Raw genomic sequence first — 24,318 nt, 5'->3', positions numbered from 1 at the left:
CAACTTTCAGGGTAGGTTGAAATGATAAAAAATGATTTGTCCCAGTGAAAACAGTACTCCACCTCTGCTAGTGGTTGCATTCTGCTCTCTATGGCTGTGTTGCATCTGTTAGGAATCTCCAAATAAGTAAATGGAAACATTTGAAGCTGATTTAAATGTGTCAGCTCTGTGTAAGTCTCAGGGCAGATTAGCTGAATCAACAGATGGGGTGCAAGCATTTATTATTAATCTCTAATTTCTCAATGCACTTTATTCAGTAATGTGGTTTCTTGGTCACTGACACAAAGAACTTAACTAAAACTAACTAAAAATGGGGCTTTAGCCAAAGCCTAAAAACTCAGTCCCAGAACTTATGTCTGTACCCCACTTCCAAGAATAAGTGGGTTTTACTTAGAAGGCAAGACCAACAGGCAGGATCTCTGGTTGTTGTTAAGCAGGCTTCTGGTTGTTGTCATGTGCTTAATCTGTACAAATCACTTAGCTTCAATCTCACCATTTTACCCGAGCAAGCTTAATCCTGTATAGGAAGGACTGGTCATTTTACATGCTCTGAATGGCCCTATAAATTGGTTGAAAACAGTTAATTACCCTCTTTGGACTTTTAAGAAAACATTTCAGGGTTCTCTTTCTTTTCCTAAAGCAGAACTTCAGAAGTTTCCATGACATGGAAAGCAGATGGTCACAAACAATTTCATATTGGCAGCCACTCAAGGCTCTCTTGCATCTGTTGACACTTTAGGAGGCAGGTCCTCTGCATCTTACTTCTAATGCCATTTTTGAAGAATGACTACGCTACTCTTAGAGTACTCACTCACTAATTCTGTCTTTTCTGACTTGTGATACAAGTTTTGCTTTTCACTGGTATATCCAAGGACTGCTCACTGCTTGCCTATATGGCACTCTTAGCTCAAATTGAGAAGCTAGATCCATGTCAAACTGCTGGAAAACAGACTTGCAATTATTTAGTATGTGTACAAAATATTATTGGAATCCCTATTTGTAGGATTACATATTCTAAACATTTGTTAAGAGGCTGTGAAATAAGATGGCTTTGGTTCTTTTATCCTACTTCTTGCGGCTATAGAATGCTGGAACAAGTTAAATCAATTTTGAAAGTTTATACATTTCCTAAGCATTTATCAAGTAAAAATGTTATCACCTATCAAGTTCCTAGGGAATTGCTAAATTCATTCATTAAAAACAACTACTTTTTAATCCACTAATTTGAGGGATACCTATAAGGCATTGTCACAGACTTGCCTCTGGTGGTGTTCTTATACAATGCCACCATATAATCAGACGAGGGCACTGTTCTTTACTGTGGAAAAGCAGGCTGCCATTTATGTGAAAAATGTGCCAGTGAATATCCAGTCTTCTGTGTAATAGATGATCTGAATTCCCATTAATTTGTTTTTGAGATAGAAAGTGCATTAACATTAATCTCATTTGGGATATTACAGTCTTGCCTACATTCGAGAGAGAAACTCAGTATTTCCAAGAAATGTGTTACCCTGCTAAGTCCTCAGACTAGAATATGAGGTGGTAAAGCTAGTTGACTCTGAAACTACAGAGTCACTACAGCAAAAACGGTTATGCAATAGACAACTTGTAATCGTTATTATAGGAGACATTTCTGGGAAATAGCAATAGCATCTTCAGTAAACTAAAATAATCTCCCCAAGGTTCTAATCTCCCTTTTTGGCTAAAGAGATGGAATACAGCTTTGATTATCTAAGAAAGGGCACATTTCTGTTACATAAGACTTTGCTTGTCCAGAATCTCAAAAAACACATCATCTATCAGAAAATTAGACCAAGTACTTAAAAGCACAATATTCTACGACAATCTACAATTTAGGATGAGAAAATTTTTCTTTATACTCTCTCATAAGTTTTAGCTTTCTGTTTTCAGAAGCCATTCAAATTTGTTCTCAATACTTAGCAAATAATACAGACAACTCCTAATTCCAGCTTCTCTTCTATGTGTTTACAATTTCACTAATTGTGCATCATCTTTAGGGCTTAATTCTCTCACAGAAACCTGATTAAGAAAGGTTGACTTGGTTGATTTTATAATAATCTATGACTTAGGTACATTTCCCAAATCCAATAGTCTTTTTTTTCTCAGATACTTAGATCTTCGGATTCTTGGTATACCCTAGAAATTTTTTGAATATAGGTTTTGTGGGTTTACATACATTTATGGTAAGGTCTTGAATGGAACTGTGAACTAAATGATAATACATATATGGGCTTTGAAAATAAATGACATTTCTTGGTATATTCTAAAACAAACTTGTCCCACTTTAGTGTATCGTTCTGGTCATTTATCTCACTTCTAATTTAAACCTACCTTAACTGGGAACTCTTCTGCTTCTATCCCTTGGTAGGCAGTGGTAGAAGTGATAGTCTAAACTGTACTAATAACTTGTTCAGTTTTTATTGTGAAATATATTTTTTGATGGATCCAAGTATACACAGTCACCAGCTCCTGCTTTTGTCATGTCCTACTGACTTTGCACTTTCTATTAAGATAGTAAAATTGGCAGTAAGTACCAGTTCCTATGAATAAAAGCATATTGGTAAGATTTTTTTTTTTTTAGAAATCATTGCTCACAGCAGAATGACAGAAACCAATGACATCGAGCAGGAATCAATTTAATCATACTATATATAGATATTTCTTAGTTATCTGTCTATTCATTGAACACATGGTACTAGATATGGTGTCATTTCTACCTGAGGAAACAGTTGTGAACAAGGCAGATGTGGTGTCTGATCTATGGAGCTTATAGTTGAAACAGTGATAGATACTAAACAAATTATTAACTAAACTTGAATCAAGTGCTAAAAGCAAAAGTTTAGTGTGCTATAAAAGAACGTAGCCTTGTCTAGAGGGTTGAGATCATCTATCACGAAATGATGAGTAAGAGTTAAGCAGGCAAAACTGAAATAGAAGAAGGTAGGATCCTTTTGAAACCTTTCTGAGTCTCCTGTGTCAGAACACATACATGTATGTGTGCACACACACACACACACACAGTCACCCATACACTTAACCAGGGCTATAAAGATTTTAAATTAAAGATGTATATTTCTGGAAAGACCTAGTGATCTGGGAATCATTATATTTCTCAACTTAATTTTCTTGAGTTAATTATTAGTAACTGAGCTGAAATAAGTTATTATGAGTTTTGACTCCGTGGTGTCCCAAATAAGTATCAATGATATATTCTATTTGTGGAGTAGCTTTACTTTTCTCTCTTTCTGATCTTGTCACTTGATCCCCAGAACCACAAAGTCTTATGTGGCTGACAAAATTCCATTGGAATGCAGGCAACAGAAGAGCACATGTCATTCCATTTATAAGTCTATCTCATTCCAGCCCTGAGTTGAAAGGGATTTTGCTAATCTTAGAAGCAACTGAAAACATTTTTATTGAAGTAAAATACGTATGCTTTTAACTATTTCGTAGAAAGACTAATTTGCTGTTAAGTCTATGAAACCATTTCTTTTTCCTTTAACAGAGATTCATGGATGCAATTAACAGAAACCCACCAATGATAAATTTCTGCCTAGCGGTGTTCTTAGGTCCTAATTGTAATCTCTGACAATGAAAAACAACTTCAGATTTTTCTCAGCAATGAAGACAGTGAGAAACAGTTACCTCTGAAATCAAGAATGCTGAAAATGGAGACTTTGATAGTTTATCTAGGAGATTTAAACATTTTCAAAATAACTGACCCAAAAGGCAGTGTGTGCTATTCAAGTTCTTTTGAGGAGGTTTTAAAATCAAGGCCAGTGGGTTAGTAACCTCTTGATTCAGCAATGCTTGGTGCTATCAACCAGTAAATTAAGAATGGCAGAGAACGTATGTTAGGTTGTTTAACTGGTTCTCCAGGCACATTATTTATTATGGTATTTATTATCTAAAATGTGTTAGAATTAAGGTCAGTTATCTAGAGTGAAGGAGCAAAATTCCCTTTAGTTTATTTTCAAATGCTTGTTTCTATTTCCCACTGCTCCCACAGGCTGGGGAGGTAGGCAGGACAAGAGATTAAATACTGTTTTAATAAGTCAGCTGATGAAACACCTGCTATTCAACTTGAGCAACTTTCTTCTCTCACCCCAGAAATAAATCATTACTCACTGTATCCACCACAACAAATACCTCTCCCTCCCTTTCCTCACTCTACACCACTTTCTCCTGCTCTTCAAAACATGACCACTCTTCCCTAAGTACCTTAGACGAATGGAAAGCTGGGGCTGTAAGGGACCCTAGAGGTCATCTAGTCCAAGCCATTGCCCCTGCCTGCCCCCATGCTGAGAGTACATCCATCTGGGGCACAGACTTGCAGCTTTGTGAAACTAATGCCTGTTATTCTCCCTGCTCTCTCCTTTGTCCCTACAGCGCCATGGCTACTTATTCTGCCACATGTGCCAACAATAGCCCTGCACAGGGCATCAACATGGCCAACAGCATTGCCAACCTGAGACTGAAGGCCAAGGAATATAGTTTACAGAGGAACCAGGTGCCAACAGTCAACTGAGGAAAAAAAATAATTAAACAGGCCTAAGAAGAAATCAAAAACCATAAGACACCTATCCCGCTCTGTTATTTCTTCATCTGCTGGGGGAAAAAAGTAAATTACAAACAAACAAACAAAGCAGAACTAAAATATTGGGACCATGGCAGAGAAAAGCAGGAGAGGAGCAAAATGAAAATTAGTTAACAAATGTTCCTCCTCCCTCTGGGATACCACCACCACTTGTTTCTGTGTGTGTTTATTTTGTTTTTCTTTCTATTCTTGCTTTGCTTAATGTACTCCAGGCTTCTTCAGCTAGGTTCAGCCCACCCACCCCCATGATTGTATGAAGTTTTAAAAAAAACTACAGCAGCCAAAGAAACTATATATATATATATATATATATATATATATATATATATATATATATATATCTCCAGAATGATTGCCTCTACTGTCCTCATTGACTTGTTTGAACCTTAGTGCCTTACCCTGTCCTCTTCCCAGTTCTCTTTATAGAAGCTCTAGGAGCTTTTGAAAAGCCAAAGTCTTTCTGAAGAATCTGTGCTGGACAGACATAATTCCCTTTCTCATTGTCTCCATCTTTGTTGGTCATGGTAAGGTTTTTCCATCAGCCTCTGAAAAAATAGTTGTGCACAACATCTGGTCACTGGACTGTCTAGTCCAATGTAATTGGCTGCGTCTGGCTAATTCTAAGCACTAAAGTCTACATCTAAGCTATAGATTTAAGCTTGAAGCTACAGATTATATCACTATCACCACCAACCCTCACCCTACGCAATCAATCAATCAATCATCTTAAGTTAAAGATATTTGTTGTCTTTGAATGATTTGCTGTCACAGACTACTTGGTAGAAGAAATATTTTTCACCTGAGAGAGGAAGAGAAATTTCTCTAGTAACACAAAGAGTGAGGTCTAAAAGACATGCCCACATCTCTTTCGTGCCTTAAGGATAGTGAGATGCACACTTATATATATACTGTATATATTTATATATTTATATATATATTTCATATATATATATATAATATTGCAAGCTTAAGTTTGCAATTTCCCAAACAATACAAAAAGCAAATTACACACCATCACCACTGTTCTTATCTCTATAGTGATGAGACATTAATTAGGGATCTTGCTGCTTTTCTTTTTCTACACGAAGTTTTCATTAAAGCCACAGAATAATTAATAGGGCAGCTGTTTGAGAACAGGTCCCATTTTCACATTAGGGCTTTAAATGAATTAGAAACCATTTGAGGCTATAAAAATGTCCTTGAGTTTGGAGCCTGAGCTCTGGTGAAATGCTGATACATCTGATCTATCATGGGAATTGCAGTTAGAGAGAGTAAGGAATACCATTTAGTCATCTATCCGTTCTTCACTTAGCAGGAAGATCAAAGAAAGGCACATGTTTAAGAGGAATACCTAAAGGTTTTTCTAAATTCCAACATTTAAAAGGCAATTGTGGGCTATTTTTATTTTTTAATATTTTGAAATAAAGTTTAGTGTCTAGGGCTGGGAGCCAGGACTGATCTTTCATTTCTTTTTCTTTGTTCCCAGCCATGCTTTTGTAACTTGCCAGGTGGACTTGACCAACTACATTACCATGCTGTGCCTCAGTTTACCCATTTGTAAAATGGGATTAACAATACTTACCTACCTCACAGGGGTGTTGTGAGGCTCTATTCATTTGCTCCTTTATTCTTTCCTGTATTCTCTGTATGTCCAGCACTTTGTAGCCATGGGAGGAAAGGGACTATAAAAGTGTACAATGTTAATGGAATGATACGGTACCTGAAAGCCTTGTTTTCTAGTAAGAAAATGCTACCTTGCTGTACATACTTATAACCTTGTATTTGGAAATGAGAAATAGGTTTATATTTTCAGATCTCTCAAAAATCACATCATTTGACCAAAGAATAATTTAAGACACATAGAACAGATTTTTTTAATTTATATTTTCATCCTGACCAGCTTAGTTCTAATAATTTTTAGTTGTGAGTGATTAAAAAACTTTGGATCAATTTTGGTCAAACATGCCAACTTTGTAGTCTGAGTGACAGGCAAGGATTTTTGGGTTTAAGATGCACTTTTAGCACACATTTGTATTTCCCTTGGCATATCAGATTGAGCTAATGGTGATGTTATTTCAATCTAACAGCCACCAATCTGAAATTGTATTTCAAATGTTGATTCTGTAGTTCTTTAAATAATAATGAAGCTCATCTTATACATTTTGCTTTCACCAATTGATTCCTTCTTCTTTTAGCCCACTATTAAAACATTTCTTACTGAATGGTTCATGTAGGCTTGCTGAACAGCACGCATTACTTGCTTCCTGAAGAGTTCCCCCATTCATCCATTTGTCCCATTAGTTGCTGTGGATTATCAAGTTTTGAAGGAGCAGTACATCCCAACAGACTGAAACATTCTAAGTGAAATGAGTATAATCCAAGAAACTGGTGAACTTTGGAGGTTTGGAGCTTGGAGAGAATGGCTAAGAAGATTTGAATTATAGGGAGGGAACAGAAATCATACATGAAAAGGTTTTACTGAGAAGGGGAAAACCTTAGATAGAGGGACATGTGAAACAAAATCATTTGAAATTTTGATCCAGACATCCATTTCCAGTGGCAAACAGCAAAGCCTGAACGCATAAACCCAAATGATAGGTAAAATAGGGTGGTTTTATCCAATGTCTCAAGCAAGCAATGTCTGGGAATATCATAGAGTAACAAGTGCTGGTCAGCCAAAGAAACATTCACTGCTGGTGAACCAATACCATAAGCATGTATTATCTAAGCACTTGATCAAGAAATATACATGTTGTACAAGCTCTCAATTTTGTTCATTTATTATCAATTTTTTAAAATACAAGTTTGGTACGTGATGTGGAAAAGATGCCTTCTGGATCTTAAGCCAGTTGTCAGTGGAGGTCCTCAGGGCTGCAAATGTCAAGACATATCCCTGTTCCTCACCATCATGATACCAGATACAGGTGAATACATAGGAACTATCTGCCTGTGTCCTCAATCTCCCTTCAAACAAGATGATGATTTGTAGGGTACTTGGCAGGTTAAATTAAACCAGAAGAGGTGACTTAATAAAAAAGGGAATGACATCTAGGGTATAAAGATCTCATAAGAAATGTAATATGTAAATTATATCTTGCTTTATGTTGTAAAATATACATTGTTTGCGCTAGAATAGAAATGATTTCTTTTCAATAAAAAGAAAGAAGGACACTACCATGTCTTTTGTTATATACATTTAAGCCTGCTGATTCTTTTCTCTTTGAACTTCAAAAACACAGATCTGCTAGAATCTGAGATTACATGCAGAAGAGTGAAGGTAAGAAGGGCTTATAGACAAGATAACTTTATCTGAGTGTGATATTATTTTCCATAAAACAGGAAAATAATCTATTTTTCCTCAGAAAAAAAGACAATGGTAGGAAGAAGAGGGGACACTTACTATTATAATAGATGAGAATAGAGTGGAACTTTTATGAGAGTTTAGCATTTTTAAAATCAATATCTTTAACATTCACAATACTGGACACCATATGGAAAAGACTTCATATAAGCATGGCTGTTTCTTCTGGAGTAAAGAAATAGAAAAATAAAATTTCTTAAGCATCCATTGTGCATAGCATGGGGTGTGTGGTCATGGGGAGGACAGAAAAACCAAATTGTGAGACACAGATGCTGTTTTCATATCAATTAAAATCTGGTTTAAAAAGCAACCCTAGCATGCAAAAATAAGCAACAGTTCAAGATAATATATTAATAAGTATTAAACAGAACAGATAAAAGGAGTTCAGAAGAGGAAGAGAGAGAACATGCTGTTAGCTGAAGTGGGAGACCGGTTTTACAGAGGAACTGGGACTTGAATTTTATCAGTAAGGATCCGGACAGGTGAAGAACAGGTGATGGCTTTTCAAGTGAGGGCATGGAGAAGAAGGGGTGAAGGCAGGGATATAGGAATGAGGAATTTGTGTTCAAAGATGTATGGCAAGATGGGCCTGGATGAGATGGAGAGTTAATTTTAAAGTTGAATGGAAGATACTAGAGATGCAAGTTGAGGCTTAATCTTGCAGGGTACCACATGTCAAAGATGTTTGGACTTTTCCTCAGGCCACAGAGATCAATTGAAGGCTTTTGAGCAGAAAAAAAAGCCATGTGAAAAAATGCTACTTTAGACCAGGCGCGGTGGCTCACGCCTGTAATCCCAGCACTTTGGGAGGCCGAGGCGGGCGAATCACAACGTCAGGAGATCAAGACCATCCTGACTAACACAGTGAAACCCCATCTCTACTAAAAATACAAAAAATTAGCCGGGCATGGTGGCGGGTGCCTGTAGTCCCAGCTACTTGGGAGGCTGAGGCAGAAGAATGCCGTGAACCCGGGAGGCAGAGTTTGCAGTGAGCCGAGATTGCGCCACCGAACTCGAGCCTGGGCGACAGAGCAAGACTCCGTCCCAAAAAAAAAAAAAAAAAAAAATGCTACTTTAGCAGGAGTATTCTGGTAAAAGAATGAAGGTAAACTAGAGCAGAACAGGAACTGGAAGCAGATAATATAGAGATTGCTGCAAGGGGAACAAAAAAGAAAGGATGATTAGAAAACATCTTGCAAGGAAAGAATCACTGGGACTTCATAGCAAGAAAAAGAGAACGGAGTCAAAGGTAATATTGGTTTAAAACCTGGGGACTGGGAAAATGAATCACTGACAAAACTGACAAAATCTACCCAAAATGGAAAAGACCAAACTACAGAAGATAAGCACGGTTTTTGTTGTATTATTGAAGCTGAAAATCCAAATGTAAGCATGCAGTAAGTGAAGACATAAAAATGGGACTTGGTACCAAAGTCGAAGATGGAGATATAAGTTTGAAATTAATCTTTAAGGAGGTGATACTTAGAGGTACAATAACAAATGGGTTCATTGAAATGAGAGAGTGCCATTATGACTCAAATAATTATTCCCAGTAAATGACTTAAAGTAGTTTCAGCCAGGGAGGAAGACTATACTTTGAAGAACATCTCTAGTTGGGGAGATGGCTAATAAAGTGTATTTAAAAGAAGCTGTTTGAAAAATAGGAGATTTAAGCTTATTTATTATTCCAGAGTTAAGAGAGGTTTTCAAAAAGAAGGGAATGTTTAATATATTCAAATATTATAGATAAGGCCAGCTAATTGGGAATGGAGGAAAGACCATTGGATTCATGACTTTCAAAAGTACCGTTCACCAGAGTGCTGGAGGGGGAAGGTTGATTTAGCAAGTTATGGTAGGAATAAATGCTTTTAAAAAATGGAACCCCTAGCATGGCATTATAAGCTTATTAATAAGGATTCTTTCAGTTGCAAGTAGTAGAAACATCAAACTAGTCAAATTTATAAAGAGGCTTTATTTGAAGGACAGCTCACCCAGCCGAGATATGCTGCCAGAGCCAGGACAGCCCCAGGGATCCTAGACCCTGGAACAAAGCCTATACCTGTTTTTGTCAAGTTGGGCTGCTATAACAAGATACCATAGACTGGTAGCTTTAAAAACACACAGTTATTTCTCACAGTTCTGGAGGCTGGGAAATGCAAGATCAGGATGCTGGCAGATTCCGTGTCTGGTGAGGGCCCTTTTCCTGAGACAGCCATCTTCTTGTGGCTTTACACGGCAAAAAGAGTGAGCTCTAGTTTCTTTCTCTTATAAGGACATCAATTCCACAGTGGTGGCTCCACCCTCATGACCTCAGCTAAACCTAATTACCCCCAAAGACCCTACCTACTAGCAATATCCGATTGGGGGTTAAAGTTCCAACATATGAATTTAGATGGTACACAAACTTGCAGGCCTTTTAAGGCAGGTATATTAGTCTGTTCTCACACTGCTAATAAAGATATACCTGAGACTGGGTAATTTATGAAAGAGAGTTTAGTGGCCTCACAGTTCCACAGGGCTGGGGAGGCCTTACAATCATGGCAGAAGACAAAGGAAGAGCAAAGGGTTGTGTTACATGGTGTCAGGCAAAAGAGTTTGTGCAGGGGAACTCTCATTTATAAAACCATCAGATCTCGTGAGACTCATTTACTATCATGAGAACAGTATGGAGGAGACCACACACATGATTCAGTAATCTCCACCTGGCCCTGCCCTTGGCATATAGGGATTATTACAATTTGAGGTGAAATTTGAGTGGGGACACAGCCAAACCATGTCACTCCACCCCTGGTCCCCTCTAAATCTCATGTCCTTACATTTCAAAACCAATCCTGCCTTCCCAACAGTCCCCCAAAGTCTTAACTCCTTTCAGAATTAACTCAAAAGTTCAAATCCAAAATCTCATCTTAGACAAGGCAAGTCCCTTCCACTTAAGAGCCTGTAAAATCAAATGGAAGTTAGTAACTTTCTAGATAAAATGGGGGTACAGGCATTGGGTAAATACACCTGTTCCAAATGGGAGAAATTGGCTAAAATGAAGGGGCTACAGACCTCATGTGAGTCTGAAATCCAGCAGCACGGTTAAATCTTAAAACTTCAAAATGACCTCCTTTTCTTCCATGTCTCACATCCAGGGCATGCTGCTGCAAGAGGTGGGCTCCCATGGCCTTGGTCAGCTCCGCCCCTGTGGCTTTTCAGGGTACAGCGCCCCTCCTGGTTGCTTTTTCACAGGCTGGTCTTGAGTGTCTGTGGCTTTTCCATGCACACAGTGCAAGCTGTCAGTGGATCTACCATTCTGGGGTCTGGAGGATGGTGGTGCTCTTCTCACAGTTCCACTAGGCAGTGCCCCACTCTGTTTGAGGGATCTCACCCCAAATGTCCCTTCTGCACTGCCCTCGCAGAGGTTCTCCATGAAGGCTCTGCCCTTGCAGTCTCACCTCTGCCTGGATGTCCAGGCATTTTCATACATCCTCTGAAATCTAGGTGGAGGTTCTCAAACCTTGATTTTTGACTTCTGTGCACCTGCAGGCTCACCACCACATGGAAGCTGCAATACCTTTGGGTTTGCACCCCTGAAGCCATAGCCCAAGCTCTATCTTGGTCCCTTTTAGCCATGGCTGGAGTAGCTGGGATGCAGGGCACCAAGTCCCTAGGCCATACACAGCAAAGAGGCCCTGGGCCCAGCCCATGAAACCATTTTTTCCTTCTAGGCCTCCAGGCCTGTGATGGGAGGGCTGCGGTGAAGGTCTCTGACATGCTGACATGCCCTGGAGACATTTTCTCCATTGTCTTTGTGATTAACATTTGTCTCCTTGTTATTTATGCAAATTGCTACAGCAAGCTTGAATTTCTCCTTAGAAAATGGGTTTTTCTTTTCTATTGCATCACCAGGCTGCAAATTTTTCAAACTTTTATGCTCTGCTTCCTCTTGAACACTTTGCTGCTTAGAAATTTCTTCTGCCAGATGCCCTAAATCATTTCTCTTAAGTTCAAAGTTCCAAAAATCTCTAGAGCAGGGGCAAAATGCCACCAGTCTCTTTGCTAAAACATAGCAAGAGTCACCTTTGCTCCAGTTCCCAACAAGTTCCTCATCTCCATCTGAGACCACCTCAGCCTGGACTATATTGTCCATATCATTCACTATCAGCATTTTGATCAAAGTCATCCAACAAGTCTCCAGGAAGTTGCAAACTTTCCCACATCTTCCTGTCTTCTTCTGAGCCCTCCAAACTGTTCCAGCCTCTGTCTGTTACCCAGTTCCAAAGTCGCTTTCACATGTTTAGGTATCTTTACAGCAACACCTCACTCTACTGGTACCCATTTACTGTATTAGTCTCTTCTCACACTGCTAATAAAGACATAACCAAGACTGGGTAATTTATTTTTTATTTTATGTTATTTTTTGAAACAGGGTCTCACTCTATCACCCAGGCTGGAGTGCAGTGGCGTGATCTTAGCTCACTGCAAACTCCACCTCCCAGGTTCATGCCATTCTCCTGCCTCGGCCTCCTGAGTAGCTGGGACTACAGGTGCCCGCCACAACGTCTAACTAATTTTTTTGTATTTTTAGTAGAGATGGGGTTTCACCATGTTAGCCAGGATGGTCTCGATCTCCTGACCTCATGATCTGCCTGCCTTGGCCTCCCAAAGTGCTGGAATTATAGGCATGGGCCACCGCGCCTGGCCAAGACTGGGTATTTTATAAAGGAAAGAGGCTTAGTGGGTCTCACATTCTACATGGCTGGAGAGGCCTCACAATCATGGTGGAAGGTGAAGAAAGAGCAAAGAGTTGTCTTGCATGGTGGCAGGCAAAAGAGCTTGTGCAGGGGAACTCCCATATTTAAAACCATCAGATCTCATGGGACTTATTCACTACCAGGAGAGCAGTATGGTGGAAACCACCTACATGATTCAAGTTTCTCCATTTCGTCCCCTCCTTGACAGGTGAGGATTATTAAAATTTGAGGTGAGATTTGGGTGAGGACACAACCAAACCATAGCGATAAGTCCTTAACCTTCTATCAGGCAAGGCCCATATGCCATGCCCTGAGCCTCACCTATATTCATCTGACTGTGTCCCTCTCCTGAGAAAAGAGTTTATGGAGCCACCTGCATGTGCCCACCTGGAGCCTACACCCCCAGTTCTTGACCACACTGCGGTACTTGAGATTTGAAATTCCCTAAACAAGTGATCCCAAGCCCACTCTCAGGGCCTGAACAGGCTCTTCTTGTGGTTCATATATCATTGAGGGGTAGTCAAAAGACTACTTTTGGTGGAGGTGAGAGTGTGCAGGTAGACCTGGGTTATGTGTGCTGCAGTTGCCCCCACCCCCTACACACACATCCACTTTTGGTGCACGATGGGGCTGGGGTGAGGAGAGAAATGGGAAGGCCACAGGCTGGGGCCAAGGTCTAACCCCCTTCTCCACCACTGCCATGTTCTGGAAAGAAACTCCAAATAGTATGAGAATCCTAACAGCAAACCTGGCTGTTCAAGTCATTTTGAAGGTATGTTTGTTATAGTAGGAGACTAGAACATACTTTAACAGTCTGTTAGCTTGATTTATAACATAAATATATGGATATAAATATGCAGACCTTCCATTTGTACTCTTTCCCTGGGCACAAGACTGGACAAGAGCTCAACACTCCAGCATTCTGTCTATTTCCCTCTCTTATTTTGGCCTCTTACTTTCTCTTATCTTAATTCTTTCCAACTAATCAGCCTTTGAGCAGACAAATAGTATGGTTAGTGGCAGCTTGAGATTCACATTCTAATGAGCGGCAAAGAATCTTCCATGCTGGTTCTAAGCAGAACAATGCAGGGGAAAGATTCTGGTTGGCCTGGCTAGGCTTATGGGGCTTTCTGAATCAGCACTGTGGTCAGGGAGTGGGGGATCCTCTGATTGACCAGACTGCTTTATGAGGGACACTCTGATACGCAGATCCATGAGTACCACAGGGAAATAGTCATGGAGCAGGAGCAGCCTTCTACAAGAAGGGAAATGCTATACCAGAAGGAAAGGGACAACGGACTGACAAAAGCAGCAGAGATTCAACACATTCCATGCGGGGGGCCCCAGCACACACACCGCTTTCTTCCCATTCATAGTGCCTCTGCTTAACATGATGCCAAAAACTCTCAAGAACACTTATCTCGGAACTCTGAGGCACCCATATTTTTCAGTTAGATCTGTAGGTCTAACTTATGATCCTGTCATCTATAGCTAAGGTATTTTAACCATTCCTAATGGGTGTGGAGAAGAGAGGCTAACAATAAAATTTTCATTTAAGGAAGAGGAAATGGGAAGATATATAGTGTTTACTTGTCTGTAGCATGTGACACCAGGAACACGGAGCACGCAATCCCTTGACAATAAAGTGGTTTCATTGGTCAGTCTATCCAGCACACACATCTGCCTACTTCACCCTTTGTTTGCCATGCACACCCAGGCCTGGGAAACAGGCACTGCTATATTATCCCTGTGGATGAGTGACATACACACTTTAAGATCTGGCTTGGCTGCTTTTTGATTCAATTTCTGGATATTCCATAACTAGACATTAATGTTGTTGAGTCAGAAATATTGTTGAGTTATATTCTTGAGTCTGAACCCATCCCAACCCCACTTTTTTTTTATTTTTATTTTTTCTTGACAGGACACAGAGGTCTGCTCATTCCTAGGACCTCAATTTAAAGGCTTCATTCTAATCTTCTGCCTTTGGATAGAATGACACAAGAGTCTTGGGCAGAGATAATCTGTCCTTGTCAGGCAAGATCCCAGCAGATTGTAATTTACAGCGAGACTGGGAGTGGAGTCCTGGCCCGTGGGGAGCAAGGACAGCAGGAAGGGATTGGGAAGGGGCTGGGGAAAGAAGATTTGCCGTCATTTCTCTAGCTCCTCTTAAGCCTCAGTACTTTTCACTGCGTTTCACAATTCCTGACTTTGTTTGAAAATGGGAAAATGTTTCTACCATTTGGCAGATTCTGACCCTCAGTATGACACTCAGGAGTCTTGGGTAGCTGGCCTCAAATTGAGATCCTCCAGCTCTTCAAACTACCACAGGTCATCTAGGTCTAGATTTGAAGGTGTGTACTTAGTAACACTCCACTTTCATCTATCCATTTTTACATTTCTGTTCAGGTACGTTTCAGTTGTAAGTGGCAGCAACCCAACTCAAATTAGGCTAAGATAGTCAATCAGAATATTTATTAGATGGATGGGATGTGGTCACAGGATGAAAGGGAGATTTATAAGAATCAGAGTAACTCTGAGAACCTCAGGTCCTGGAACTGAGACTTGATGTCACCAGGACTCCATCTCCCACCTCTGCAGGCAAATTTTCTCCTTGCAGTAGGGAAAGGTGCTGCTTGAAGGTGCAGACTTACCTCCATTTAGCTTTGGAAGAAGGACCTTAGAAACAAGCTGCTATTATAAAAATCCCGAGGGAGAATTCTGTTTTCTTGGCTTGTTGTATGTACACTCATGAGCCAATCATTGTGCCTTGGAGGTGCAGGTGTACTGAGTAGCCAGACCAGCATTGCCTGCCTGTCTTAGACACCACTTGGGTGCCAATGCAACTCCTCTTGTCCCCACTTGTAGCCCAGTCATTACTGCAGTACCCAGTCTCCATGATATTTCTACCAGCTTTGAAGATAGAACTTCAACTAAACAAACAGATAAATGCTCCCCACTTTTAATCTACATGCATACAATTATTGACCATCAGTCACCATTGAAGTGGTGGCCACCTTGATCATGCATCCTTTTTACCTGTATTCTCTCAACCCCTCATTCCAGCTCTGTGGAATCATTTTCCAAGTAAACTTCCTGCATATCAGCCATTACTTCCAACTCCACTTTTTGGGGGGCTTAGGCTGCATCCTTCTCAAAACTATGAGGACTGGGTAGTGGAGATCTGTTGTTATCAGAAGATAGATGAGGAAATGAAATGTAGGCAGACAAAAATAGCACAGATACACCAGAGAAAGGAAGAAGAAAGAGAGCACTTTTGATTGCAAATTGTTTTTAGCTCAATTGGTATTACCTATTTCTTCTTACTAATGTTGGCAAATATTTGCTGCAAATACTTCAATTAAAACTATAACAACTTCTTTCCTCTTTCCTGTGGAAGAGAGAATTAGCATTTTAGCAAAATCCATTTGCTCTTCCTTCTGGGCACACAGGTAGATTTCATTTCTCAGCATCTCTTGCAGGTAGATCTGGTCTCATGACTAATTCCTAGCCAATAGAATGTGAGCATAAATGGAATTTGACAACTTCAATCCTCCCATTCAGACCTCCCATTCACTCTTCTTGCTATTTATTCCATCTGGCTGTCTAAGGTGACAACTTCTGATCAACTTTGGAAGCTACATTTTAAAGACAGTAAAGTAACAGTCAGCCTGGACACAGAAAAGTGACTGCATAAAGAAACGCTGCAACCCTCACTGACCTGGAACCATCCAGGAGTGTTGTACCACAGAGAAATAAAGTTCCATTCTGTTGAACCATTACATGGCAAGGTCTATTTGTTACTGCAATGCAGCCCAATGTAAAAATATCTCCCTCTTCTTTCTCTCTCTTTCCCTCCCTCCCTTCCCTCCTACTCTCCCTTCCCTCATTCCTTTCTTCCTTCCATACCACCAGCATTTCAACATCCCTGTGGTAACTCACAGACTTATAGTTCTCAATGAACAGGGAAATTATTCTCCCATATTGGATATTTGAATATGTAATACATAGTTTGTGGCACCTTATGCCCTTGGATTATAACCTAATAAAGTAAATTGAATGTTATAGCAAATAAATACACTAAATAACCCTTTCAAGAAATTAATGCCTGACACTCTGGAGTTGATGGAAAATATTTCAAACTGTTATTTTAGTTATAAAAAGTCAGTATTCCTAAAAGGAAGATAGCTAGGTCATCGACAAATTAAAGGCATCTGAAAACTATTTCCTAGAGTCACATATTTATTTGCTTAGTGTCATTCAGTTAAGCAGAGGTAAAATAAGGCTAGCAATCCTGGACAGTTAGAGAAACTCACACATGTGCACAGGAAGACATGAACAAAAATGTTCATTGCAGCATGGTTTGCAATAACAAAATATTGGAGACAAACAAAATGTCCTTCAATGGGAGAATAAACATACTGTGACATGTTCAAACAATGGAATACTATTCAGAAATAGAAAATGAAGGAAACACAGCTACATTTATTCACTTAGAAACATAACTTTGAGGGGAGGACATGTTGTAGAAAGATGTGCCACCCTTTATAAAAAGTTTAAAAATGCACACTCTAATAGTATGTTGTTTGTAAACATATATGTATGTAGTAAAAATGCAAAAAAATCATAGAAGTGAGAAATAATTTCATAAAATTTCTGAATTGTTTCAGAAACAGTTTCAGCAAAAGCAACTTCTGAACAAGAGGGCAGAGGATAGGATTGGGACAGGTATACTGGGTGCTTCTAATACATCTGAAATATTTTATTTCTTAAAAATATGAGAATAAAATATGACAAAATATTAAATTTGAAAAAAGCTGGGTGGTGAGTACAACATGTTTATGGTGTTAACCTCTGTACTTTTCTGTGATTATTATAGTTCAAAATTTGTTAAATGTAGAAAGAAAGAATGGGAAGGTATATTTTACAACCTCAGCAGAGGGAGATGTGGGATTGGGGTGGGTATGTTTGTGCAATCCTTGTCTTTGCTCTAGATAAGTAGGGAGAAGGGAAATCGTAATATATTTTTAAGAAAACTACAGAAAGTTTTGTTGCACGCAATTCAACTTGTCCAGGCAAGCTTTTAGATGTAAAAGACACCAAGAGTCTAAAAGACTTCTACCAAAAATGTCTCCCTTGGTTTACTACTGTACCTAAATTGCCACAAGCAGAGACTTATTCCTGCCATCACCGCAGTTTCCAGGAGTCTCCCATTAATTCTGCTGCACGGGGGGCATGGGCTCAACCCATACCTTGAGAAAATTATTAACCATTTCCACAACTGCTTGGTCTTTTTTTTTTTTTATACTTTAAGTTTTAGGGTACATGTGCACATTGTGCAGGTTAGTTACATATGTATACATGTGCCATGCTGGTGCGCTGCACCCACTAACTCGTCATCCAGCATTAGGTATACCTCCCAATGCTATCCCTCCCCCCTCCCCCCACCCCACCACAGTCCCCAGAGTGTGATATTCCCCTTCCTGTGTCCATGTGATCTCATTGTTCAATTCCCACCTATGAGTGAGACTATGCGGTGTTTGGTTTTTTGTTCTTGCGATAGTTTACTGAGAATGATGATTTCCAGTTTCATCCATGTCCCTACAAAGGACATGAACTCATCATTTTTTATGGCTGCATAGTATTCCATGGTGTATATGTGCCACATTTTCTTAATCTAGTCTATCATTGTTGGACATTTGGGTTGGTTCCAAGTCTTTGCTATTGTGAATAATGCCGCAATAAACATACGTGTGCATGTGTCTTTATAGCAGCATGATTTATAGTCCTTTGGGTATATACCCAGTAATGGGATGGCTGGGTCAAATGGTATTTCTAGTTCTAGATCCCTGAGGAATCGCCACACTGACTTCCACAATCGTTGAACTAGTTTACAGTCCCACCAACAGTGTAAAAGTGTTCCTATATCTCCACATCCTCTCCAGCACCTGTTGTTTCCTGACTTTTTAATGATTGCCATTCTAACTGGTGTGAGATGGTATCTCATTGTGGTTTTGATTTGCATTTCTCTGATGGCCAGTGATGATGATGTTCTTTGAAACCAATGAGAAAAAAGACACAACATACCAGAATCTCTGGGACGCATTCAAAGCAGTGTGTAGGGGAAATTTATAGCACTAAATGCCCACAAGAGAAAGCAGGAAAGATCCAAAATTGACACCCTAACATCACAATTAAAAGAACTAGAAAAGCAAGAGCAAACACGTTCAAAAGCTAGCAGAAGGCAAGAAATAACTAAAATCAGAGCAGAACTGAAGGAAATAGAGACACAAAAAACCCTCCAAAAAAATCAATGAATCCAGGAGCTGGTTTTTTGAAAGGATCAACAAAATTGATAGACCGCTAGCAAGATTAATAAAGAAAAAAAGAGAGAAGAATCAAATAGACGCAATAAAAAATGATAAAGGGGATATCACCACCGATCCCACAGAAATACAAACTACCATCAGAGAATACTACAAACACCTCTACACAAATAAACTAGAAAATCTAGAAGAAATGGATAAATTCCTCGACACATACACTCTCCCAAGACTAAACCAGGAAGAAGTTGAATCTCTGAATAGACCAATAACAGGAGCTGAAATTGTGGCAATAATCAATAGTTTACCAACCAAAAAGAGTCCAGGACCAGATGGATTCACAGCCGAATTCTACCAAAGGTACAAGGAGGAACTGGTACCATTCCTTCTGAAACTATTCCAATCAATAGAAAAAGAGGGAATCCTCCCTAACTCATTTTATGAGGCCAGCATCATTCTGATACCAAAGCCGGGCAGAGACACAGCCAAAAAAGAGAATTTTAGACCAATATCCTTGATGAACATTGATGCAAAAATCCTCAATAAAATACTGGCAAAACAAATCCAGCAGCACATCAAAAAGCTTATCCACCATGATCAAGTGGGCTTCATCCCTGGGATGCAAGGCTCGTTCAATATACGCAAATCAATAAATGTAATCCAGCATATAAACAGAGCCAAAGACAAAAACCACATGATTATCTCAATAGATGCAGAAAAAGCCTTTGACAAAATTCAACAACCCTTCATGCTAAAAACTCTCAATAAATTAGGTATTGATGGGACGTATTTCAAAATAATAAGAGCTATCTATGACAAACCCACAGCCAATATCATACTGAATGGGCAAAAACTGGAAGCATTCCCTTTGAAAACTGGCACAAGACAGGGATGCCCTCTCTCACCACTCCTATTCAACATAGTTTTGGAAGTTCTGGCCAGGGCAATTAGGCAGGAGAAGGAAATAAAGGGTATTCAATTAGGAAAAGAGGAAGTCAAATTGTCCCTGTTTGCAGACGACATGATTGTATATCTAGAAAACCCCATTGTCTCAGCCCAAAATCTCCTTAAGTTGATAAGCAACTTCAGCAAAGTCTCAGGATACAACTGCTTGGTCTTAAAGGAATAGGATATAGTTTTGACGCATGAGATGAGGCAAAAGAGAAGTACATGTGTGAGGTCTGGGAGGATTCTGCTGCAGAATAGCAAGCATTAACAGGAATTCTTCAGAGGGGAATTTCAGGGGACAACATGATGTAATGGAAAAAACATGGACCTTGGTTCCAGTTCCTGTTTAGCTACTTACTTTCAGTGTAATCTTGGGCAAGTTGCTTATCCCCTGAGTCTTTTTTCTTCTTTTGTAAAATGATACCTACATCAGAGATGAGTGGCAAAATTAAAGGAGACAACATACATGAAATATTAACACAGTACCTGTGTCACACTTCAGGGTCCCTTTTCCTTCCATACTATCAAACAACAACTCAGATACATTGGCAAGAGTCCTGGGCTGCAGATCAGGAGGCTCAGGTTCTCTGTGTGGCATTACAGCAAAAGAAATTCAAAGACGAGGGTAATGTGGCAGTGAGAAGAGGAAGAAAACTGCAGAAAGGAAAAGAGGGAGTACATGGAATGTGTGTGACTGCTCTGCTCTTTCCAGAAGTATATACAACATGTTTTCCCTGTTGCTTAGCTACACAAGGCTGAGGGTTTGGGTTTCTTCCCCCTTACGTATAAAAATGGCACTCAGAAGTTTAGAAGCCCCTTTTCCCAGCACAATGGAAAGTCTACAGAATAGTAACTGAGAGGACTTCTGAAGAATTTCCTTTTCCTCTAACAAAATAACCTATTTTCTAGTAACAAAATAGCCTAGCCCCAAAGCAGTAGAGTGTAGAATTAATTTTTGAGTGAATAAAAGTCCCTGGAAGTCTTTTGTTTAAATCCCCTCTCCCTGCTGTTTGTGCAATGCCCCTTCTTTTCAGGGATGAAGTGTTAGAAGCCAGTTAGTTACAGAGAAATTTCTTCATCCAGGGTAGCAGTCCCTACTTCTCCTGACCTACTCAATCCCACCCTTCCTGGCTCCAGGTGAGTTTTCAAAGGGTCTACTTGAAGTTAATGCTTGGTTTTCCATCAGTAAGGCAGAAAGCAGGCATTGTAGGCCTATGGATGAATACGGAATTGTCCTCTGAGCCTCAGAAAACCAATATCTGGGCTGGCTCCCATAAGTCCCTGCTGTGTGTACCTCTAGGTACCTAACTCAGCTTTTGCTGTCTCAGGGAAAGAATGCATCTCCTTCTCCACTTCACCCCAACACCAAATAAATTACTGCTGGTCAGACAGAATATTAAAATTTTGCAAATATGCTATTGACAGGAGATACGTAAAATGCAAAGATAGAATTTTGAACATAAAAGTGTGAGAAAATATACATCAGATGAATACTAGGCAAAAGAAATCTGGTCTACCCACATCAATAACAGATAATGTAGACATTAATGCAAAGACCACTGTTAGGGATCAGGAAGATCATTAGATAATGATAAAAAGACAAAATTGTTCAACATGAAACTATAAAAATTTTAGATAACACCTAACAACACTTAGTAACAGAGCTTTAAGATTTATAAATGATAAATCAATAGAATCACAAGAAGGAATTTATAAATCTACAACCACAGTTGGAAATTTTAACATACCTGTCAGTAAATGATAAGGATTTAAAATTAGAAAGCTTATAGAAGAGTTAAATAAGACCATTAACAAGCATAATCTTTATAAATATTTATAATATAATTTTAAATATCAATGAACTCATTTTTATTGTAAATTAATTAAATATAATTAACAAAATAAATATGATGGGGTAAACATCATGGCCCATGTTTGAAAAGTCATAGACAGTAGAAAGAATTACAGAATAGGAGAGCCAGGAAGATATTTCAACATTTTAAGGAAGGGAGATAACAGGCATTATATCTATTATGTATGTATATAGGGACAAGCCCTATACCCAGTCTAAGGTTTTGATGACTTGGCTTCTGGGTACATCAGAGCAACCCTATTTTTTGTGTGTGTGTGTGTGAGACAGAGTCTCACTCTGTTGCCCAGGCTGGAGTGCAGTGGCGCGATCTTGGCTCACTGCAAGCTCCGCCTCCCGGGTTCAAGCCATTCTCCTGCCTCAGCCTCCCGAGTAGCTGGAACGACAGGCACCCGCCACCACGACTGGCTAATTTTTTTTGTATTTTTTAGTAGAGACGGGGTTTCACCATGTTAGCCAGGATGGTCTCGATCTCCTGACCTCGTGATCCGCCCGCCTCCGCCTCCCACAGTGCTGGGATTACAGGCTTGAGCCACTGCGCCCGGCCTATTTTTTATCCCACTGTACTGAGTTCAGGAGTGTACCTGGTCTGGGCTCATATTGGTCTACCCAGACCGAGGGAGATGCCTGAATGTACTATACCAAACTGTACCCAGTAATCATATAGTATATTGTATAGTGGTAAGTTTGATTATCTCAAGCATATATGCGGACCAACCTATGCTCAGTGCTCAGACCTGCTCTGTTTTTTCTTTTTTTTTTTTTTTTGAGATGGAGTTTCACTCTTGTTGCCCAAGCTGGAGTGCAATGGCATAATCTCAGCTCACTGCAACCTCTGTCTCCCGGGTTCAAGCAATTCTCCTGCCTTAGCCTCCTGAGTAGCTGAGATTACAGGTGTGTACCACCATGCCCGGCAGATTTTTGTATTTTTAGTAGAAATGGGGTTTCACCATGTTAGCCAGGCTGGTCTTGAACTCTTGACCTCAGGTGATCTGCCCACCTCGGCCTCCCAAAGTGTTGGGATTACAGGTGTGAGCCACTGCGCCCAGCCTCTGGTTTTATATATGATAGCCTGAAGAGGCATAGCAGCTAGGCTACCTGAATACTGATATGACTCTCATTCACTTGGATGTTGTAATCTACAAATGCACAGGATTTAGGGTATGGAAACTTACCCATCCTTCTGTCCTGGAATATCTGCTGGGTATCCTCACAGCACTTTCTTTAAAGATCTTTTAGAAAAATGAATCCAGATTGATTTACTGATGTAATGTTTGTGTTTGTTTTTTCGGTCAATCCAAGCCCCTTACTAAAATTTGTTGTCATGTTTGATTTTGCTTCCCAGAAAACAGTTGAGCAGATGGTTTTTGAGTAAAAAGTTGGGGGTTGGGGGAGGAGAGAATATGGACACAAGGGGGTAGAATGTGTTCATTATACTTTTTAAAGTCAGAAGAATTAGTAAATTGATAGATTAGGAGATTCTAAAAACACTTGCTCATCTTCATTTTTGGAGGCCTTTAAAAAATGAGGAAATTTATTATGGCGGGGCTTCTGTGCTCTTTTACTTGATGGCTTTATCCTTAGGCTGGCAGCTAGAAAGCTGAAAATGTCCAAGAAGATTTTGAGTAAGTTTCTCATTTCTCAACAGGAAAAAGTAGACAAATATGAGACAGATGATGACATTGTACAAATGAATAAATATTTTTACTGTCTGCATAATCATGCCCAAAGTTCATGCTTATTCATTGGCATACTTGAGGCCTTTGTTGTAGGTACATTTTTACTCAATATTTTAATCAATTACTTCTGTAAAGGTAAAAAAATTCTATTGTTTATCAAAATAGTGAAAAATCTTGTGATTCAAGTGCATTATTTTTTAAAGACTTGACCCAAAAGTGAGCCAAAGTAACTTGGCATATTTGACCCAGAGTAACTTGGGTCACTTTGACCCAAGTCTTGAAAAAATAGTTAATGCACTTGAATCACAAGATTCATTTGAGATGATCCTCATTTTAAATAGATGTTAGATAATGGGTTAGTGGGCTCCTAATTCCAGGAGAAATGAAACGTTATTGAAGCAACATTCTTCACTAGTTTTACCTTCCACTGCACACCCATTAGAACGGCTAAAATTAGGGAGATTGACAAAAACAAATATTGGTAAAGATGTAGAACAACTAGAAATCTTAAACATTGCTCATGGGAATTAAAATTTGTATAATCTCGTGGAAAGCAGTTTGTCAGTTTCTTACCTAGCTGAAAACACAGTCATCAGAAAACCAAATTATATTCCTAAGTATTTCTCCAAGAGAAATGAAAACATTCGGTTATATAGAGACTTAAACACAAATGTTTGTAGCAATTTTATTCATAATAGTACCAAATGGAAACAACCTAAATGCCCACAACAGGTGAGTGGATAGACATTTGTGGTATATGCATAAAATAGAATACTGCATGAC

At 39.5% G+C, this 24,318-nt stretch overlaps 1 protein-coding gene across 2 annotated transcripts in view; it reads left to right on the top strand.

The window, feature by feature from the left end:
• The window catches only part of PRRX1 (paired related homeobox 1), a 73,437-nt gene extending 68,673 nt beyond the window's left edge, over window positions 1-4,764 (top strand). The window contains exon 5 of one of the 2 annotated variants that reach the window (XM_003308600.6): window positions 4,411-4,764. Coding sequence is in view for 1 of the 2 variants with exons in the window: in XM_001141191.6 (XP_001141191.1) it covers window positions 4,411-4,549 (139 nt within the window). In the remaining variant the exon portion in view is untranslated. The remainder of the gene's footprint in view (window positions 1-4,410) is intronic. The other variant, XM_001141191.6, reaches the window with a different exon arrangement.
• The last annotated feature ends 19,554 nt before the right edge of the window (window positions 4,765-24,318 follow it).

This window comes from Pan troglodytes, chromosome 1 (assembly GCF_028858775.2).
Source record: "Pan troglodytes isolate AG18354 chromosome 1, NHGRI_mPanTro3-v2.0_pri, whole genome shotgun sequence".
NCBI lineage: Eukaryota > Metazoa > Chordata > Mammalia > Primates > Hominidae > Pan > Pan troglodytes.
The sequence above is the reverse complement of the archived record's forward strand: the minus strand, read 5'-3'. Positions and strand labels throughout refer to the sequence as shown.